Source organism: Notothenia rossii (assembly GCF_949606895.1).
Source record: "Notothenia rossii genome assembly, chromosome: 4".
Taxonomy (NCBI): Eukaryota; Metazoa; Chordata; class Actinopteri; order Perciformes; family Nototheniidae; genus Notothenia; species Notothenia rossii.
The window spans coordinates 91,067,247-91,083,772 of NC_136902.1; the positions used below are offsets into that span (position 1 = coordinate 91,067,247).

At 41.5% G+C, this 16,526-nt stretch overlaps 1 protein-coding gene across 10 annotated transcripts in view; it reads right to left on the bottom strand.

Moving 5' to 3' along the window:
- The window catches only part of LOC307036159 (eukaryotic translation initiation factor 4 gamma 1-like), a 71,712-nt gene that overhangs the window by 42,851 nt on the left and 12,335 nt on the right, over positions 1–16,526 (bottom strand). For 4 of the 10 annotated variants that reach the window (XM_079676227.1, XM_079676228.1, XM_079676224.1 and 1 more), the window contains 5 exons: positions 15,751–15,828; positions 14,790–14,822; positions 12,766–12,786; positions 10,987–11,166; positions 8,799–8,901 (listed from right to left, as the gene is read on the bottom strand). In XM_079676227.1, coding sequence (XP_079532353.1) covers positions 8,799–8,901; positions 10,987–11,166; positions 12,766–12,786; positions 14,790–14,822; positions 15,751–15,828 — 415 coding nt within the window. Of the gene's footprint in view, positions 1–3,198; positions 3,353–8,798; positions 8,902–10,986; positions 11,167–12,765; positions 12,787–14,789; positions 14,823–15,750; positions 15,829–16,526 lie in introns of those variants that run through there. The other 6 variants (XM_079676230.1, XM_079676229.1, XM_079676231.1 and 3 more) reach the window with 5 other exon arrangements.

Below are 16,526 nucleotides of genomic sequence, written 5' to 3' on the forward strand. Positions count from 1 at the left end.
TGGCTCCAGAATTCAACAGACTGTTCCTAGCTGTTCTGTTATTTGCTTTTAGTCACTAAATCCACAACACTGTTGATAATGTATCAAAACTGCATCTATTTCCAACTGTGTAAATATTTTTGCAAAAGCATCAATGGTCAACATTATAATATCATGAAGGTATTGGTAAAAAAAAGATTGAGCCATACCACTGTATGATCATCCTAATATCAAACAGTATATCAGTAGATACAATACTCTTTGTTGGACAAAATATCAATATCAGTAGGTATTGTGACGGGACCTTTTGAAGCTCATGTCTTCATGCAATCCGAGTAATTTGACTGAAGTTAAGTATGAGAAGATCAATATTAAACTTCTTTAAAACGCCAATTGCCTAATTTCTAGCAACACGTCTTAAGATGGCTGCAAACTAACCCTATCTATTTGAACAGACATCAGTGCAATCACGTCTGCATTTTCCCACTGACTTTGTACTTTGGTGCAAATCTCAACTGCTCCTTACATGTGCAAATGTTTACAGAAGAAGTAGACGTTGCACTAAAAAGGCATCATAACGCCAAACAACCATTCAAATGTTTTCAAAAATATGGACTAACGGCTGAATGGATCGAACACCATTCTGACTAAGCAGATATCTTCCAGCAATAATAATAATCTAAAGACTTCTTAAATATATTTTTACAAAGAAAACTAGAATAACTATCCAAAAAATGTTCATTCCCTCCCATGTGCAACATTCCTAAAATAATGACCACTAGATATTTCATCCTAAACCCTAACAGGTACAGCCCTCAGACCAAGAGACTCTAGTCTGGTCAATAAATATGCTGCAAACATGACACAGAAAAATATATGTTTCCACAAGTTAGGGTAAACCTCTCCATTAAGAGCCCAGCGCTTTCTTACTGGTCTCTGCACTACAGTTATACTCTGTAAATACTGGGCTGCTGCAGAGACTTACGTAAAGACTGTTTTCTGAAGACCAATCGTAGTCTTGTCCCGACAATGAAAACGAGAATAATGGTGCAAAAAGAACCGTTCCCTCCAATACCCATCATTCCTTATCACAATGTCAGAATAAAAAAATTAATAAAAAAATAACCCTAATTTAATATATTTCTCTTAAAATGTAAGACCTTACAGATAGGCCCCTCGAACCATGAAACGGCTCTGTCAATAAACCTGCTGGCAAAATGACAAAAAACCCAATTTCCTGTTTTATAACCCAAACTGTGCAGCACTCGGTGACATAACCTGGTCTTCTCACTGGTCTCTGCAGTAGTTATAGTGCTGTGCTGCTCTAAAATATATATATTAAAGAACTTACAGGCAGGCCCCTCAGACCATGACACAGCCTTGCCAATAAACCTGTTGCCAACATGACCCAGGAACAGAAGATAATCCAAGTTTCCTCTGTTTTAACCCAAACTGTCCATCTCTCTGTGACATAACCTGGTTTTCTCACGGCCCGTCCACACAGCGGCGTTGGAAACTTCTTCCAATGGGGTGACGTCACTTTTCGCCGAACTGCATTGTGGGAAGCAGAGTGGAGCTTTCCTGCTGTTTCAGGCTGCAAAAGTTGAGCAATGTTCAACTTTTGAAGCTTCTGAAGCTTTCGGTGGAAGCGACAGCCAATCAAATCATATGCCAGCACAAGCTCTAGCCAATCAAACCGCTGCTTGTGTGTCAGGGGCGGGAGGTTCATGTGATTGGTTGTTGGTCGAGCTTCAGACACGCCCGCCGGCAAGCTTTTTCCTAAGCCGCTGTGTGGACGGGCCGTTACTGGTCTCTGCAATATTTAAAGTATTGTTCTGCTGTAAAATATATATATATTAAAGGTCCCATGTCATGGCCATTTCCACTGATCATAGTTCCATTGTTGAGGTCTACGAGAATAGATTTATATTGTGCAATTTTCCAAACTCACTTTGGTTTCTCATACAGCATCTCTGTAAACTACGTGTATTCACTGAATTTCACTCTCTGCCTTTAACGGCTCGTTGTAGCTCCAATAGCTCCAGCCCCCACCCTCCCTGTGAGCACAGTGTGCTCTGATTGGTCGGGACGTTGTGAATCGCGCTAAGCTCTGTGGAGGTGTTGTTTCCTTGTTTAGCGAAACACAGCCAAACTCACCCTGAGCACACACAAAGTCACAGCCGAAGTAAAAACAATAAGTGTGGCTTGATATTGAGTAAGAGAAAGATTGATGAACGCTGTGAGAATGGGTCTGCAGAGAGAATGGGTCTGCAGAGAGACTTTTGCCTCAATCCCATCTGTCTGTTATCAGCCTTCAGCCAGGGAAGAGAGATCAGCAGAGCTGCATACACTGAGTGTGTGTGGAATGGATTGGTCAATTTGAACCAATCAGCGGGGGCTTAACTTAACGGCTCCGCGGACCTAACGTAACGGCTCCACGGATTGGGCCATTTAGTTCCGGGTAGGTGCTTTCGAAAGCACGTACCAGGAAGAATCAAATGGACAGTGACGTTTCACCAACGAGGGGTTTTGGGGAGGTCTTCTCTGTGTTAGAGTTTTACTCGCTACAGGGTGTACTTTGAGGGGTTTGACTCTGCAGACCGTTTACATGCAGAAAAACCTTCATAACACACAAGGGGACGGGTGATAACCGGAAAAGCATGACATGGGACCTTTAAGACCTTACAGTCAGGCCCTTCAGACCATGACACAGCCTTGTCAATAAATCTGCTGCCAACATGACAGAAACTCCAGAGAAATCCAAGGTTCCTCTGTTTTAACTTAAACTGTCCACTGACATTACCTGGCCTCAGCTACAGCTTAGAACCAGTTACAACCCACTTTCAAAAAGGCCTCCAAGGACTTTTCTTTCCCTTTACCAGAGGCCTCTCTCTCTCTCGCTCGCTCCTGCTGCTCTCCCACTCTGCACTGAGTATGCATTGTTGACCAGCAGCAGCACGGCCTAAATATAGTCCCAAAAAAACCCACACCGGCTGGGGGAAGAGAGCGCAGGAGAAAGAGCGAAAGAGAGGGTCAGGGAGGGAAGACAGAAAGAGAGACAAAGAGAGGGACAGGGAGAGACGACAGAAACAGAGAGGGAGAATAGAAGCCAGTACGAGACTTTTGTTTGGACGAATTCGTAGAACTTTGTCTCGAGATATGACACCAAGTGCAAAGATTAGGAGATAAAAGGAGAGGAGGAGGTGGACAAACACCTACCCTCAGAGTCCTCCGGCTCTCGAGACCCTCGGTTCCCCATGCTCACTGAATTCCTTTTTCCGAATGCAAAAAAAACTAGACGGAAAAAGGAGAGGGGGTTTGAACAGAAACCCCCTCTCTGACTCCTTCCTGTCCTCTCTACAGGTGCCCTCTCAGAGTGACTGCTTTTAACATTCAGCCCTCCCTCTTCCAGCGTGTCTCCCTGACGCTCCTCCCTCTGACCTTCCTGATTCTTCCCCTGCCTTTCACTTCCTTTCCCCCCCGACTTCCTCTCTCCCTCTCCCTCTCCCTCCATTTACAGTATCTGCATGTGATCCAGCCGTACATACATGTTGCATTGTTACCAAATACAGTGAGCAAGTCTTATTAAAACAATCAAATGCTATAATTACTTCATGATTCCTTTACTGCCTTTCACTCTTTCTGGAAAACAGAGAACTGGGTGAGATAACTTTTAAGTTGAGTTATTCTAGCCCCCTTCTTCCAGCAACGTTAACGTGTATTTGCAGGTTTTTAAACATGGTAAAACCAGCTAAAAATAGAGGATATTGTCCTTTAACCATAGCAGGAATGTTAACTTGGACGCCAAGGACACCAGAAGCAAGGTTATAGTAAACAGTGGAGAGTCTCACAGTGGAAAAGTCTTTTTTTTTAACGTATTGATTCTCTCTTTTAAACTAGTTAGTCGTTGATGAGCGGTAGAAAATTCATTTTGTTGAGTTTTATTTAGTTTTTGTCCAGTGTAAATAGCGTGTTTTTATTACATTGAGCCAAGTAAACTGGTGGCTTAGAGGAGAGCATAGTAATTGTATTTTTAGTTTTTTTGGTTTCCCTGATTGCAGGAAATCGGGGCCTCATGTATCTGATAAATATTGAGAGCACTGCCGGAGTTATTTGTCCCAGTATTTAATGAAGTTTGTTTCCCAATGAAGGCAAAAGCCAGAAGTAAAGTGAATTTGTTGTCTAATGGGGAAAAGGGGATTAACTCAAAGGGGCTATGATTAAAAACTGTAATAAATAATGCTAATTGTCCAAATACCTGTTGATTTTCTTTCAAATGTATATTAACTTCAACACGTAAACAGGTGTGTTTCCGTCGCTACAGATTGCTGCTGATACATACTGTCATTAGTGCAGAGTTAAAATGCCAATTGCAATTTTTCCCAGTAAAGACAAAAGCCAGCTGTTCGTGGATTTGTGTCACATGGGAAAAGGGCTTTTCAGAGACTGGGATTCATTTGGTAATAATTGTTCTAATAGTAAATATCTTGGTGTATTTTCTGTTTGTTAGATTTCAATAACTGCCGAAAGCAGCATTTAAATACTGTTACATAAGGCTGGTCCATTTGTGCTTTAAAACAATATTTATGACAATTCAATACATACTCATTAGTAATGTGGACACGGCTAAGTTAGCAAATCTAGAGCTGCTTGAACAGTCCAGATAATAGATTAGTTTACTGCAATGAAACCAGGCAAAGACGACACTTATTATAAAGAATATCCAAAATCTGAGACGATATCTGGTCTTATTTCATGCTAGCGATAAAATATCAATATGTTACCCAGCTCTAATACTACTGAGTCTTTGCCTGAGAATGAACAACACTCGGTTTAACAGTGACTTGGGGATGTTTTCTATTAATACCACAACAATCCATGGATCTTTGTTAGTAATCTTTCAACTTCCTGGGAACTGTTAACCTTTGTTTCCAAGGATAAAAGCCAGATGTTAATGTCGTTTTAGTCCGGTGAAAAGGGGTTTCAGAGTGGATTTGATTTGCAGAAAGACTCCCCTATTTCTCCCCCCTGAATAAGTTATCCGAGCCACTCTGGCCTCACAACAAACTACAGGGGAGGGGGTGAGTGTGTGTATGTTTGTGGGGGTGAGTTAATCAAATCACACAACATAAGGAGGGAAGGAAGTTTTAAAAATAGTTACCATACTCCGTCAGCACCGTGTTTGTGTCTTCACCTGACGGCTAGAAAAGGACTCAATGGGCAAACAGACTGTACCACTTTGAAGACATCAGAGGGGGGTGTTGGGTTTGTATTTAGGGATTGTTACCATGCAGTTACACACATTTCATGGTGCACATCGCGGGCGTAAAGACCAATGATTGCCATATACTGTACCACTTTTTAACGTCTCCTGAAACGACCTTTTTAAAACCCATTTAGTAGTTGAGCCACTTTGGAAATTGAGAGCTGTGTGTCACTGTCACATGACCGGTTATTTAGGTTCATGTGCTTAAATCACCTCACAACATGACATGTGATTTGCTAAATGAACACGACATGGAGGGTCAATCAGTTGTGCTAAAGTACAGCACAAACAACTAAGAAGTAGTTGTAAACAAACAACTATTATTGATCCTATATAACGAGCTAATGCTAAACCATGCTACCCCTTTTGATCAAATTGGCACTTACATTTATTGTGAAAATACATGAAGCTGCACTAAGTGAAATCAATAACAATTTGTAATAATCCCATCTTGAATATTAAAACTGCTCCAAATGCATCATGAAATCTAACGTCTGAACGCACATGTTGCTGTAAAATGAGACTGTTGGCAACACATAATACTTTATACTCTTATCCAATGTCAGATCTACGAGACAACTGAGATTCATGACCTGGTTTTTCTCGTGGTCTTTAATCCACTGACAAAGAAAGTTAAATAGAAGCCAGTTACACAACCGACCTATTTTTACCTGCAGCATTTCACACACACACCAACAGCCCCGAGACAACAAACAGCTTACTGTGCCAACAATAGAGCGGTGCAGTGACGGCATATTTCTGTCGGCCAATCAGAAAGTTAGTGTCCCTCTGGTTCGGTCCACAAAAAAACAATGGGATATTTCCTTGGATTTTGGATAAGTGCAGAAAATAAGATATGTGGCAAATAAACGTTTATGACATTTACTTGTGTTGTTTAGCAGGATAATCTTCACATTTTAAAATCACTTAAAATATTGGTAAAAAGGCTCCCAGGGTCATAACAAGGCTATAAAAGAACTACAGCACGGTCACATGACTTCACCACCGCTAAGCTAAAGGAGGCTAATGTTGGGCTATACAGGAACTACAGCACGGTCACATGACTTCACGTCACCACCGCTAAGCTAAAGGTGGCTAATGTTGGGCTACAAAGGAACTACAGCACGGTCACATGACTTCACGTCACCACCGCTAAGCTAAAGGTGGCTAATGTTGGGCTATACAGGAACTACAGCACGGTCACATGACTTCACGTCACCACCACTAAGCTAAAGGAGGCTAATGTTGGGCTATAAAGGAACTACAGCACGGTCACATGACTTCACCACCGCTAAGCTAAAGGAGGCTAATGTTGGGCTATACAGGAACTACAGCACGGTCACATGACTTCACGTTACCACCGCTAAGCTAAAGGTGGCTAATGTTGGGCTACAAAGGAACTACAGCACGGTCACATGACTTCACCACCACTAAGCTAAAGGTGGCTAATGTTGGGCTATAAAGGAACTACAGAACGGTCACATGACTTCACGTCACCACCGCTAAGCTAAAGGTGGCTAATGTTGGGCTATAAAGGAACCACAGCACGGTCACATGACTTCACCACCGCTAAGCTAAAGGCGGCTAACGTCGGCCTTGATTACGTATAATTATCTCATTAAGACACTTCAAGAAGAGAGAACAAGAAATGCTAAAAAAGTCCATATGCTAGGACTCATTCCTGCACACTAGATTATAGATTCAATAAGCTTTTATCCGACTTGTCTTGTTGTATTTTATGAAAACATTCAGCTGCAGAATGTGTACTATTTTATCCGTTTTATTGTGTTGCACCGTTGGAGGAGCCTGTAACCTAACATTTTCCTTGATATATCTACACCGTAGCTATGTACAAATTACATTACAAGCCTTGAATCTTGAATGCATCACACAGCTCACACACTGATGTGCAGAAGGCACGACACAGAAAGGAAGAAATGTGTGTTTACAGTCCTGTATTCAGGCCAGTGTATTCTACTGCTGGTGAGCTACAGTTTAAAGCAAAGACAACACATAGTTCAGATGCCTACTGGAGGAGGGGGGGGGGGGTCGGCAAGTTTGTTTTGTCAGGGCATCATCACCCCTCTGAGATGCACCGACACTCAGCCACCACTAGAGGGAGTGATAACACATGGGATCATCTGTTGAGTCACTGTATTTCTTCAGTTGCAGAAGTTAAATACATGATAATCCTAAAATGTTCATAGGTATTAAAAATGCTTTGAGTGTGTTTTAACCTGTTTTACCTAATATTTGATTCTACCTAACAGTATTTCATTGACACAATTTGTTTAATCTAATTGTATTTTACATATATGGATACTTATTCCTGGATTAACTTGCACCACTTTGTCACTTGCACTATTGTTATTGCATTATTTTAGCTTAGTTATCTTAAGTAGGGCTGAACACTTAAAAAAAAAAAAATCTAATTTCAATTATGTTTGACTGATATTGCAATAGCTAAATGAGTCACGATTAGAGATTTCCCGATCCGATCACGTGATCGGGGATCGGAGCCGGTCACGTGATTTTCAAAAGATCGGAATCGGGAGGAAAAAATCGGGGATCGGGATTTTATTATTTTTTTTTAATACTTTTTTTATTATTTTTTTTATTCAATGTTACAAAACAAAAATGACCGTGTTCAAGTCTTAAAGTCATCCTGAGGCCTTAGTTTTGGTTTCAAATTACACAACATCATGTATGTGTTGCTTCTTTGGGGCTTGTTTTCATAGACCTGGTTGCTTATTTCTCTCAAATCTGGCAACAGAGTGGGCGCAGTGTCTAATTGTAGCAGTAAGCTAACGAGTACTGATAAGCTTTATTTTGTTTTGATCCAATGCTGCACAACTGAACTGATCCAATGCTGCTGTGAAAGAAAGAAGCTATATCCATGTTGGATAGAATATCACATTTAAATAAAAAAATAACCTTAAGGGACAACTTGAATGCTTTTTTTTCTCTTAATGCATTGCATAAAGATCGGATCGGGAAAAATCGGTATCGGCAAATTGTCAAAATCAAATGATCGGAATCGGATCGGGAGCAAAAAAAGTCATCGGGACATCCCTAGTCACGATACAAGGGAGAAAATGACCTTTTTAATAAACTTTATTCATATTATCAATATGAAATATTTATTAAATGACCTTGCGCAAAAAATGATCTGTTCCAAAGAAGGATTTTTTTTATTACATCTGTCGAACACTGTTTGACGGTGGCTTCTCTGCAGATCCTCAATACTTCATTCACATATTTCCACATAGTTTACATTTACCAAATATTGCCTTTACTACTATTGTATATAGCACGAGTCCATTTGACTGCACCTGCTGTGTGTACTTACTCTTTGATAGTCTTTATTTATTTTTTTATGTATTTTCTTGTGTTTCATTAATAAGATTTATGAGAGTGTTTGTTAGCGCCTTAACTAAAAGCAATATCAGAACCCAAGATGGCTCCTATGTTGGATTATGAAGCAGCTTAGTGTGCGTGTAGCTTAGTGTGTGTAGCTTTGTGTCTCAGGTGAGGCCCAGGTAGAGCCTCTTACCGTAAGTACCATATTCAGCGGGGCTGGTGCCGGGGTAGAAACCAGGCGTTCCTGCAGGGACCGGGTACTGCTGGGGGGTCGTCACGTAGGCCGCTGACCGGTACTGAGGAACAGAGGAGCGTCAGGACATTGTTCTGAGAAACAGTTAGAGGAGCATTAGTACAAATAACGGCAGCCAAGCAAAGATACTTTTCTATCACCTCACAATATACAGCTTTAGGACATTTGTATTGATACCAATCAAAGGGTTCCTGCAGGTTTCACCAACTTAAATGTAAGACTTTGCAAGACCTATTTCACGGCAAGAAAGTATGAAGGAAAATTGCTGATGAAAGAAGAAATACATCCCATAATTACTTACAAAGTAAATGTATTCATGTTCAACATAAGAACGATGACTGAACATAACAGCACACAGAACTGTGTTGGTGTGTGTGTGTGTGTGTGTGTGTGTGTGTGTGTGTGTGTGTGTGTGTGTGTGTGTGTGTGTGTGTGTCAAGAGCTATAGTCAGAGCTCTGCTGTCTTCATGCAGTCGTGTCATTCTTCATGTATGATTGGTGTTTAGCGTCCACAGCACCTACCGCTTTTAGGGTTGACGTGGACTCAAACTTCACCCGGAGGTCCCCCGGTGTTGTTGCGGGAGCTGCTGCACTAGCCAACGCTGCGTTAGCTAAACAAACGCTAATTTTGTTTGCAAAAGTTGCAGCGGGCTTCAAACATGTCCCCCTCCACTGATTTCAACCAAGCACTAAATGTGATGTTTTCCAACCAAATACGGTTGAACATACACTTCCCCATATTTATTTGTAAATAGATTCGAAGATACCAAGGTTTCTGACGGCCGCTAGCTGAAGCTTGATTGGTTACCACTAGGTTACTAGCTGGGTGTTCTACGATAAGGGGCTGGGGGAAACAAAGTTACGGTACGTCCACACAGCAGCTTTAAAAAAATCTTCCAACGCTTCTCTGCCCATTGACTTTGAATGGTGATGAAGTCACTTTGCCTCGCTGTTCGCCGAACTGCATTGTGGGGAAGCAAAGCGAAGATTTCCAGGATTTTCACGATTCAAAAGTTGAGCAATGTTCAACTTTTGAAGCCCGGACATTTCCCCTAAAACACATTTAGACGCGATCGCAACACAGAAGTACCTTTCAAACCCCATCATTTTTAAGACCTTTCTTATGTTTTTGATCATATTTAAGACTTTTTACAGGATATATGCAGGAATCTTGAAATCAAATATAATCCCTTTTAAGACCATTTTTAAGACCTTATCGACACTTCGAGTTTTAACCGGTTACATTGGCGACACTTTACCTCACATTGATTATATACAGTATGGATTGTCCTTCCTCCTTATCTTCCAACCATTTGGACGCAGACTTGCATTTCCCCATAACGATGTTGCTTAGCAACCGGCGTAAACGGAGCTTCCGTTAAACAAGTCCAAACCACAGAGTGTCTGTGTCATGACGAATACAGTCGCTGGTTTATTTATGTCTGTAGGCCGTTGTTGTGAGTGTGGACGGTCGGAGCATATACTTCGTTAGCTTAGCCGATCTCCATTCAGAAAACACGCATTTTAAAAGGTTTTTCGCCTGCCGTCTGTCTGCAGACTTGTCAAAGCATTAATTCATGGTTTTTACTAACCGGTATCAGTTTCGGCATTATTTTGAAACGTGTATTACAATTAAATCACGTTAAAATATGTTAATTATGTTGTAGTTGCCAGCGATGCTCTCACTAGTTTAGCATACTCAGCCTGGTTGTTGGCCCGGAAAGTACCTCGATTTTGGAGAGCCAGAAAACTGTGAAAAAGTACTCGCTAGCCGGAACTACGCCGAGTGGAAATGCAGCCAAAAAACAGGCCGGGCAAGCTTAAACCGCGCTTTAGTTGAAATGCAACAAAAGTAAGCTAGATAGCCAATATAAGCCTTAGTCAGCTTGACAATTAGTGGTACCCACAATTTAATTGTTATTAATAGTACTTAATTAGTTTGATGTAATATAGCCTTCATAATTTATACAAATGGAGAGAAAGAGATAGTCAGTCAATAAATATTTAAGAAAAACATCATGATTAAAACACATTTGGTTGTATTGTCAAGCACTGAATGATGTGAGGAAAAAGGTGTCATGTGATCGATCCATACACCATGTAGCATCACATCTTAAATTCCTCTCACCTGTCCAGGTATGAAGTAGGCGGGGCCCTGGGGGGTGGTGGGGAAGGGGATCTGCTGCCCGGGGATCATCATCATCTGAGAGCCGGGGCCCGCCTGGTAGACGGGCCGGGGGCCGCTGTTGGGAGGGATGCCCCGAGGACCACCGTTAGGAGGGAGGCCGGCCCTGTTGGTGTAGTAGGGCTGGAGGAAGGGAGGAGGGGGGGGGGGAAATGAGCAACTTTGTGTGAGTCTCTATCAGTGTACCATAACAGTGTATATGAAGGATATTCACTAAAGCATGGATTCAATTCACTTAATGTATTCCCAAACAGGGAGAGTAGGGGCTCAGGCAATCGGGACCCCCTTGAAAACGCCATGGTGCATCTCAAGGGGGGTTATCCTAACAAATACATTTCTAACAATAAAAGAAGAGTATTGCAAATATATATTATCAAGAATTGAAAATATTTCCACATGAAAGCAAGATATTCACTTGTAGGCAGAGGTGGGAAGTAACTAAGTACATTTACTCCCATACTGTACTTAAGTACACATCTGCACAATGACTACTTTTACTTTTGGTAATTTAACTATATTTTGATGAGAATACTTTTCTACTTTTACTTGAGGAACATTTTTGAATGCAGGACTTTTACTGGAACAGAGTATTCCTACACTCTGGTACTTCTACTTTTACGCAAGATCTGAGTACTTCTACTTTTACTCAAGATCTGAGTACTTCTACTTTTACTCAAGATCTGAGTACTTCTACTTTTACTCAAGATCTGAGTACTTCTACTTTTACTCAAGTACAAAATCTAAGTACTTCTACTTTTACTCAAGTACAAGATCTGAGTACTTCTACTTTTACTCTCAAGTACAAGATCTGAGTACTTCTACTTTTACTCAAGAACAAGATCTGAGTACTTCTACTTTTACTCTCAAGTACAAGTTTTGAGTACTTCTACTTTTACTCAAGTACAAGATCTGAGTACTTCTACTTTACTCAAGTACACGATCTGAGTACTTCTACTTTTACTCAAGTACACGATCTGAGTACTTCTACTTTTACTCAAGTACACGATCTGAGTACTTCTACTTTTACTCAAGTACAAGATCTGAGTACTTCTACTTTACTCAAGTACACGATCTGAGTACTTCTACTTTTACTCAAGAACAAGATCTGAGTACTTCTACTTTTACTCAAGTACAAGATCTGAGTACTTCTACTTTACTCAAGTACACGATCTGAGTACTTCTACTTTACTCAAGTACAATATCTGAGTACTTCTACTTTTACTCAAGTACAAGATCTGAGTACTTCTCTCACCTCTGCTTGTAGGTGAAATGTTATTTTGGATTGGTACTTTTACATTTAATACTTACATTTTATTTACTTTTTGAAGTTTTAATTTCAATGCTAAGACTTGTACTTGCAACACAGTGTTTTGACAGAGTGGTAAAAGTACTTTCACTTAAGTTCAGGACCTAAAGAGAGGAATCAGTTATTCTAAGTACAGAAACACGTCCTCCCTGCAGCACTAGCTCCTGGTTTGCCCCTGAGTCTGTGGCTGGACTCCAGATGGAGACATGTTGGCGCAGCCTGCCAGCAGAGATAAAGCAGCTCATGCTAATTCATTCACAGCTTCCTCATTTGCATTCTGCTGCAGGGCTGGGAGGTAACCTCTACAGCCAGCAAAAATCACACCGAGCCAAAAAAAGAAGAACATATAAACGGCCAAATATTTGACACGCGTATTAAGATGGTGGGAGGAGAAAGTGCGTAGGAAGTTGAGTTACCTGTAGCGACCTGAAGCTTCCCTTCAGCAGCAAACACACAGGGCACACACAGAGAGGAGGAGGAGGAGGAGGGTGGGAAGAGAGGAAGAAGCACCACAATCAGTTAGAGCAAAGCACCCGGAAGCTTCTGTGCCAAGCTGCAAATTAACGAGCGGCATGCAGAGCCGTGATCCACAAGAACAAGGCCTGAAGACTGGAACTCAGGAGGAGTAACTCCAAGAGAGGGATTCCTGATCTAATGTTTACTTTGTTAACTAAAGAGAGAGGAGAATTCAATGGTCTGTTTTTATATCAAATCACTTTCTTATTGTGATTCAAAAGTAGTTTAACTTGAACACATTCTGATATGAAGAGTAGGGGAAATATTCATCAATAAAAACCACTTCTAAAATCACAATATTTCCTCGATAGTAGGGCTGCTCAATTAAATCGTATTTTGATCGCGATTAAGGCTCGCAACGATTACGAAAACAACGTAATCGAAATAAAACAATTATTTTTTGGGTTTTTCAGTTGAGTTATACTTAAAGTTCACGGTAATCAACTGTTAAACATACTGTTGAAAAAAAAATTCTCCACTAAATGGATGTTTTCAAAGTAAATGGATAATCGTTTTTAATAATCGTGATATCAATTAATGACCCAAATAATCGAGATTATGATTTTTGCCATAATCGAGCAGCCCTACTCGATAGTTAAGAAACCAATATTACAATAGTCTCCCTGCATACACCCTGATCAACTCAAACATCACATCACCTCTTTTCAGGTATACCTTTAAACCTAAATGTAGCTTCATATTTAATGTGTGTAATCTTTCACATGTACTCGAGGAGAAGGGAAATCCTTCTTTTGAAATATTCAAACACATTGTTGATTAACTATCCTTAGACATGAGGAAATCATTGCAGAAATAATGGTGATTTCCCCTTTTCTCTAAGTCGCTTGTAAGGATTTTTTAATAACGGAGATAAACCACAATCAAACTATTCAGTGTTTATTAATCCTATATCGTCCCACCCCTGGATACCAATGATCACAAGGCATTAACATGCTGTGTCATCAAGTTCATGTTATAGTCTTGGGGTTAATCAGAATGTCTAGTATAAAAATGTCAACGTGCCCTCTTTCAGTTCCTAGTTGGGTGACCGATTAAGGAAACTCTTGTGGGAAGTTTCCCCACGTTTCATTTAGGAAAATGTCCTTAAAAGGGTGTCGGCACATTGTAGTGAAAGCAGACATAGGACCTTTGAATCTTCTCTACTGTTCCTAACATGTGTTACAGGATAGTTATGGCGCATTTCCACTGCAGCACGGTTCAAGCGTGCCGTGCCAGAGCCGGCCCGTTTTTTGTTGCATTTCCACTCGGCGTAGTTCCGGCTAGCGGGTACTTTTTTCTGGCCCTCCAAAATCGTGGTTCTTTCCGGGCCAACAACCGGGCTGAGTATGCTAAACTAGCGACGGCAAGGGGGCTACAACTACAACAAGATGAACATATTTGACCGTGATTTAATTGTAATACACGTTTCTAAATGATGCCGAAGTAACAACATACTGATACCGGTTAGTAAAAACAATGAATTAATGCTTTGACAAGTCTGCAGACAGACGGCAGGCGAAACACCTTTCTACATGCGTGTTTTCTCAATGGAGATCGGCTAAGCTAACGCAGTATAAGCTCCGACCGTCCACACTCACAACAACGGCCTACAGACATAAACAAACCAGCGACTGTATTCTCCATGACACAGACAGTCTGTGGTTTGGACTTGTTTAACTTTTGTCTAGTTTCTGAACAGATATGAGGAGCTGTGAGCTCTGAGGGCTAACAGCTGATGTTGTTTTTTGAAGATGACGTCACGGCTCCGCCTACAATGCGTTACTATAGTTACTACCCCAGTTCCTAAACTGTAATGGAAACGCAGCATAAAGTGAGCCTGGCCTACCAAGGCCTAGCTATACCGTACTAAGCCGTGCGAGGCCCAGCAGTGGAAATGCGTCATTAGTCATTGTGCTGTTAGTACCTGTTGGTGTAAAGGCCGCGGCCCGGGGGCAAACTAGAGGAGAAGAGGCAGACAGAGCAGAGGTTAAAGACAACAACAATCCATGCTCCACTTGCTCCAGTTCTGCACCTTTAAATCTGCACCTAGAACGCTGATATGCGTCGTGTTTAAAAGTCTGAAAAAAAGTGGAAAGCTGGTTTAAAAAAAAACTCAAACAGAGGGGTTTTAGTTTGCCCACTTTTTCACTTAATTTCCCCATTTTGGTTTGTCTTACTCAATGACTTAACAATATAGCTATTTTAATTTGAAGGAAAAACCTAAATAACACGATCTTTACGGTGATATAAAGCGCAAATGGTACAAAAGACTTTCAAACAAAAACATTTGAAACTTTGGGTCAACAATTCAGAAACAAGGGTCGTTTGATTTACTGTTCGAGCTCTAATAATTTACCACACATGCAGAATGAGCCCCTTGCACCCATCATTGCTCTTGCACCTCTTAACTTGTTATTTTTGCGGGGCTACTCTTTAACTGCAAGGGAAATGACTGAGTTTTGGTGTAATCGCTCTAAAATGAGTCCAAAATGTGGTTAATGACATGATTATTAACTTTCTGGCTAAATTCAAACCATGAATGTTGTAGAAGATTTAGGATGACAAAACAACCCCACATGATGTGACTGATTCCCAGAGTTCCTGCGTTCACTAGGAGCATTAAGCAGTTTAAAATCATGCTGTGAGCACACTGGCACTGGGTGAGGTATGGGGTTAAGGATATTAAGGACAGGTTGACGCTGACATTAAAAATGACAACTGGTCATAAGAAATGAGACCAAACAGTGTGCAGAACTGGTGAGAAGCAGGACATGAAATCACAGATGCATTCAGGTGACTGTACGCTAGGTTATATTGTGTCTCTTTTTCTACAATGGAGGTGTCAGGTGAGCAGTGTGTGTGGGGGGGGGGGGGGGGGGGTTTACCTGTCGGGGCTGAGGTGTCGGGTTCATCTGTGGAGGAGGGGAGGCAAACACAACAGCTTGCCCGGGGGAGTATGAGGGCTGAAAGAGACAGGAAGTGATGTCAACAGCAGAAAGGTGGGATGTGAGAGGAACAAGAGAGAGAGAGAGAGAGAGAGAGTGAGAGAGAGAGAGAGAGAGAGAGAGAGAGAGAGAGAGAGAGAGTGAGACACAGAGAGAGAGACACAGAGAGAGAGAGAGAGAGAGAGAGAGAGAGAGACACAGAGAGTGAGACACAGAGAGTGAGACACAGAGAGAGAGAGAGAGAGAGAGAGAGAGACAGAGAGTGAGACACAGAGAGTGAGACACAGAGAGTGAGACACAGAGAGAGAGAGAGTGAGACACAGAGAGAGAGAGTGAGACACAGATAGAGAGTGAGAGAGTGAGACACAGAGAGTGAGACAGAGAGAGAGAGAGAGAGAGAGAGAGAGAGAGAGAGAGAGAGAGAGAGAGTGAGACACAGAGAGAGAGACACAGAGAGAGAGACACAGAGAGAGAGACACAGAGAGAGAGAGAGAGAGAGAGACACACAGAGAGTGAGACACAGAGAGAGAGAGACACAGAGAGAGAGAGAGAGAAAGAGAGAGAGAGAGAGACAGAGAGTGAGACACAGAGAGAGAGAGACAGAGAGTGAGACAGAGAGAGAGAGAGACACAGAGAGAGAGAGAGTGAGAGAGAGAGACAGAGAGACACAGAGAGAGAGAGAGACAGAGAGTGACACAGAGAGACAGAGAGTGAGA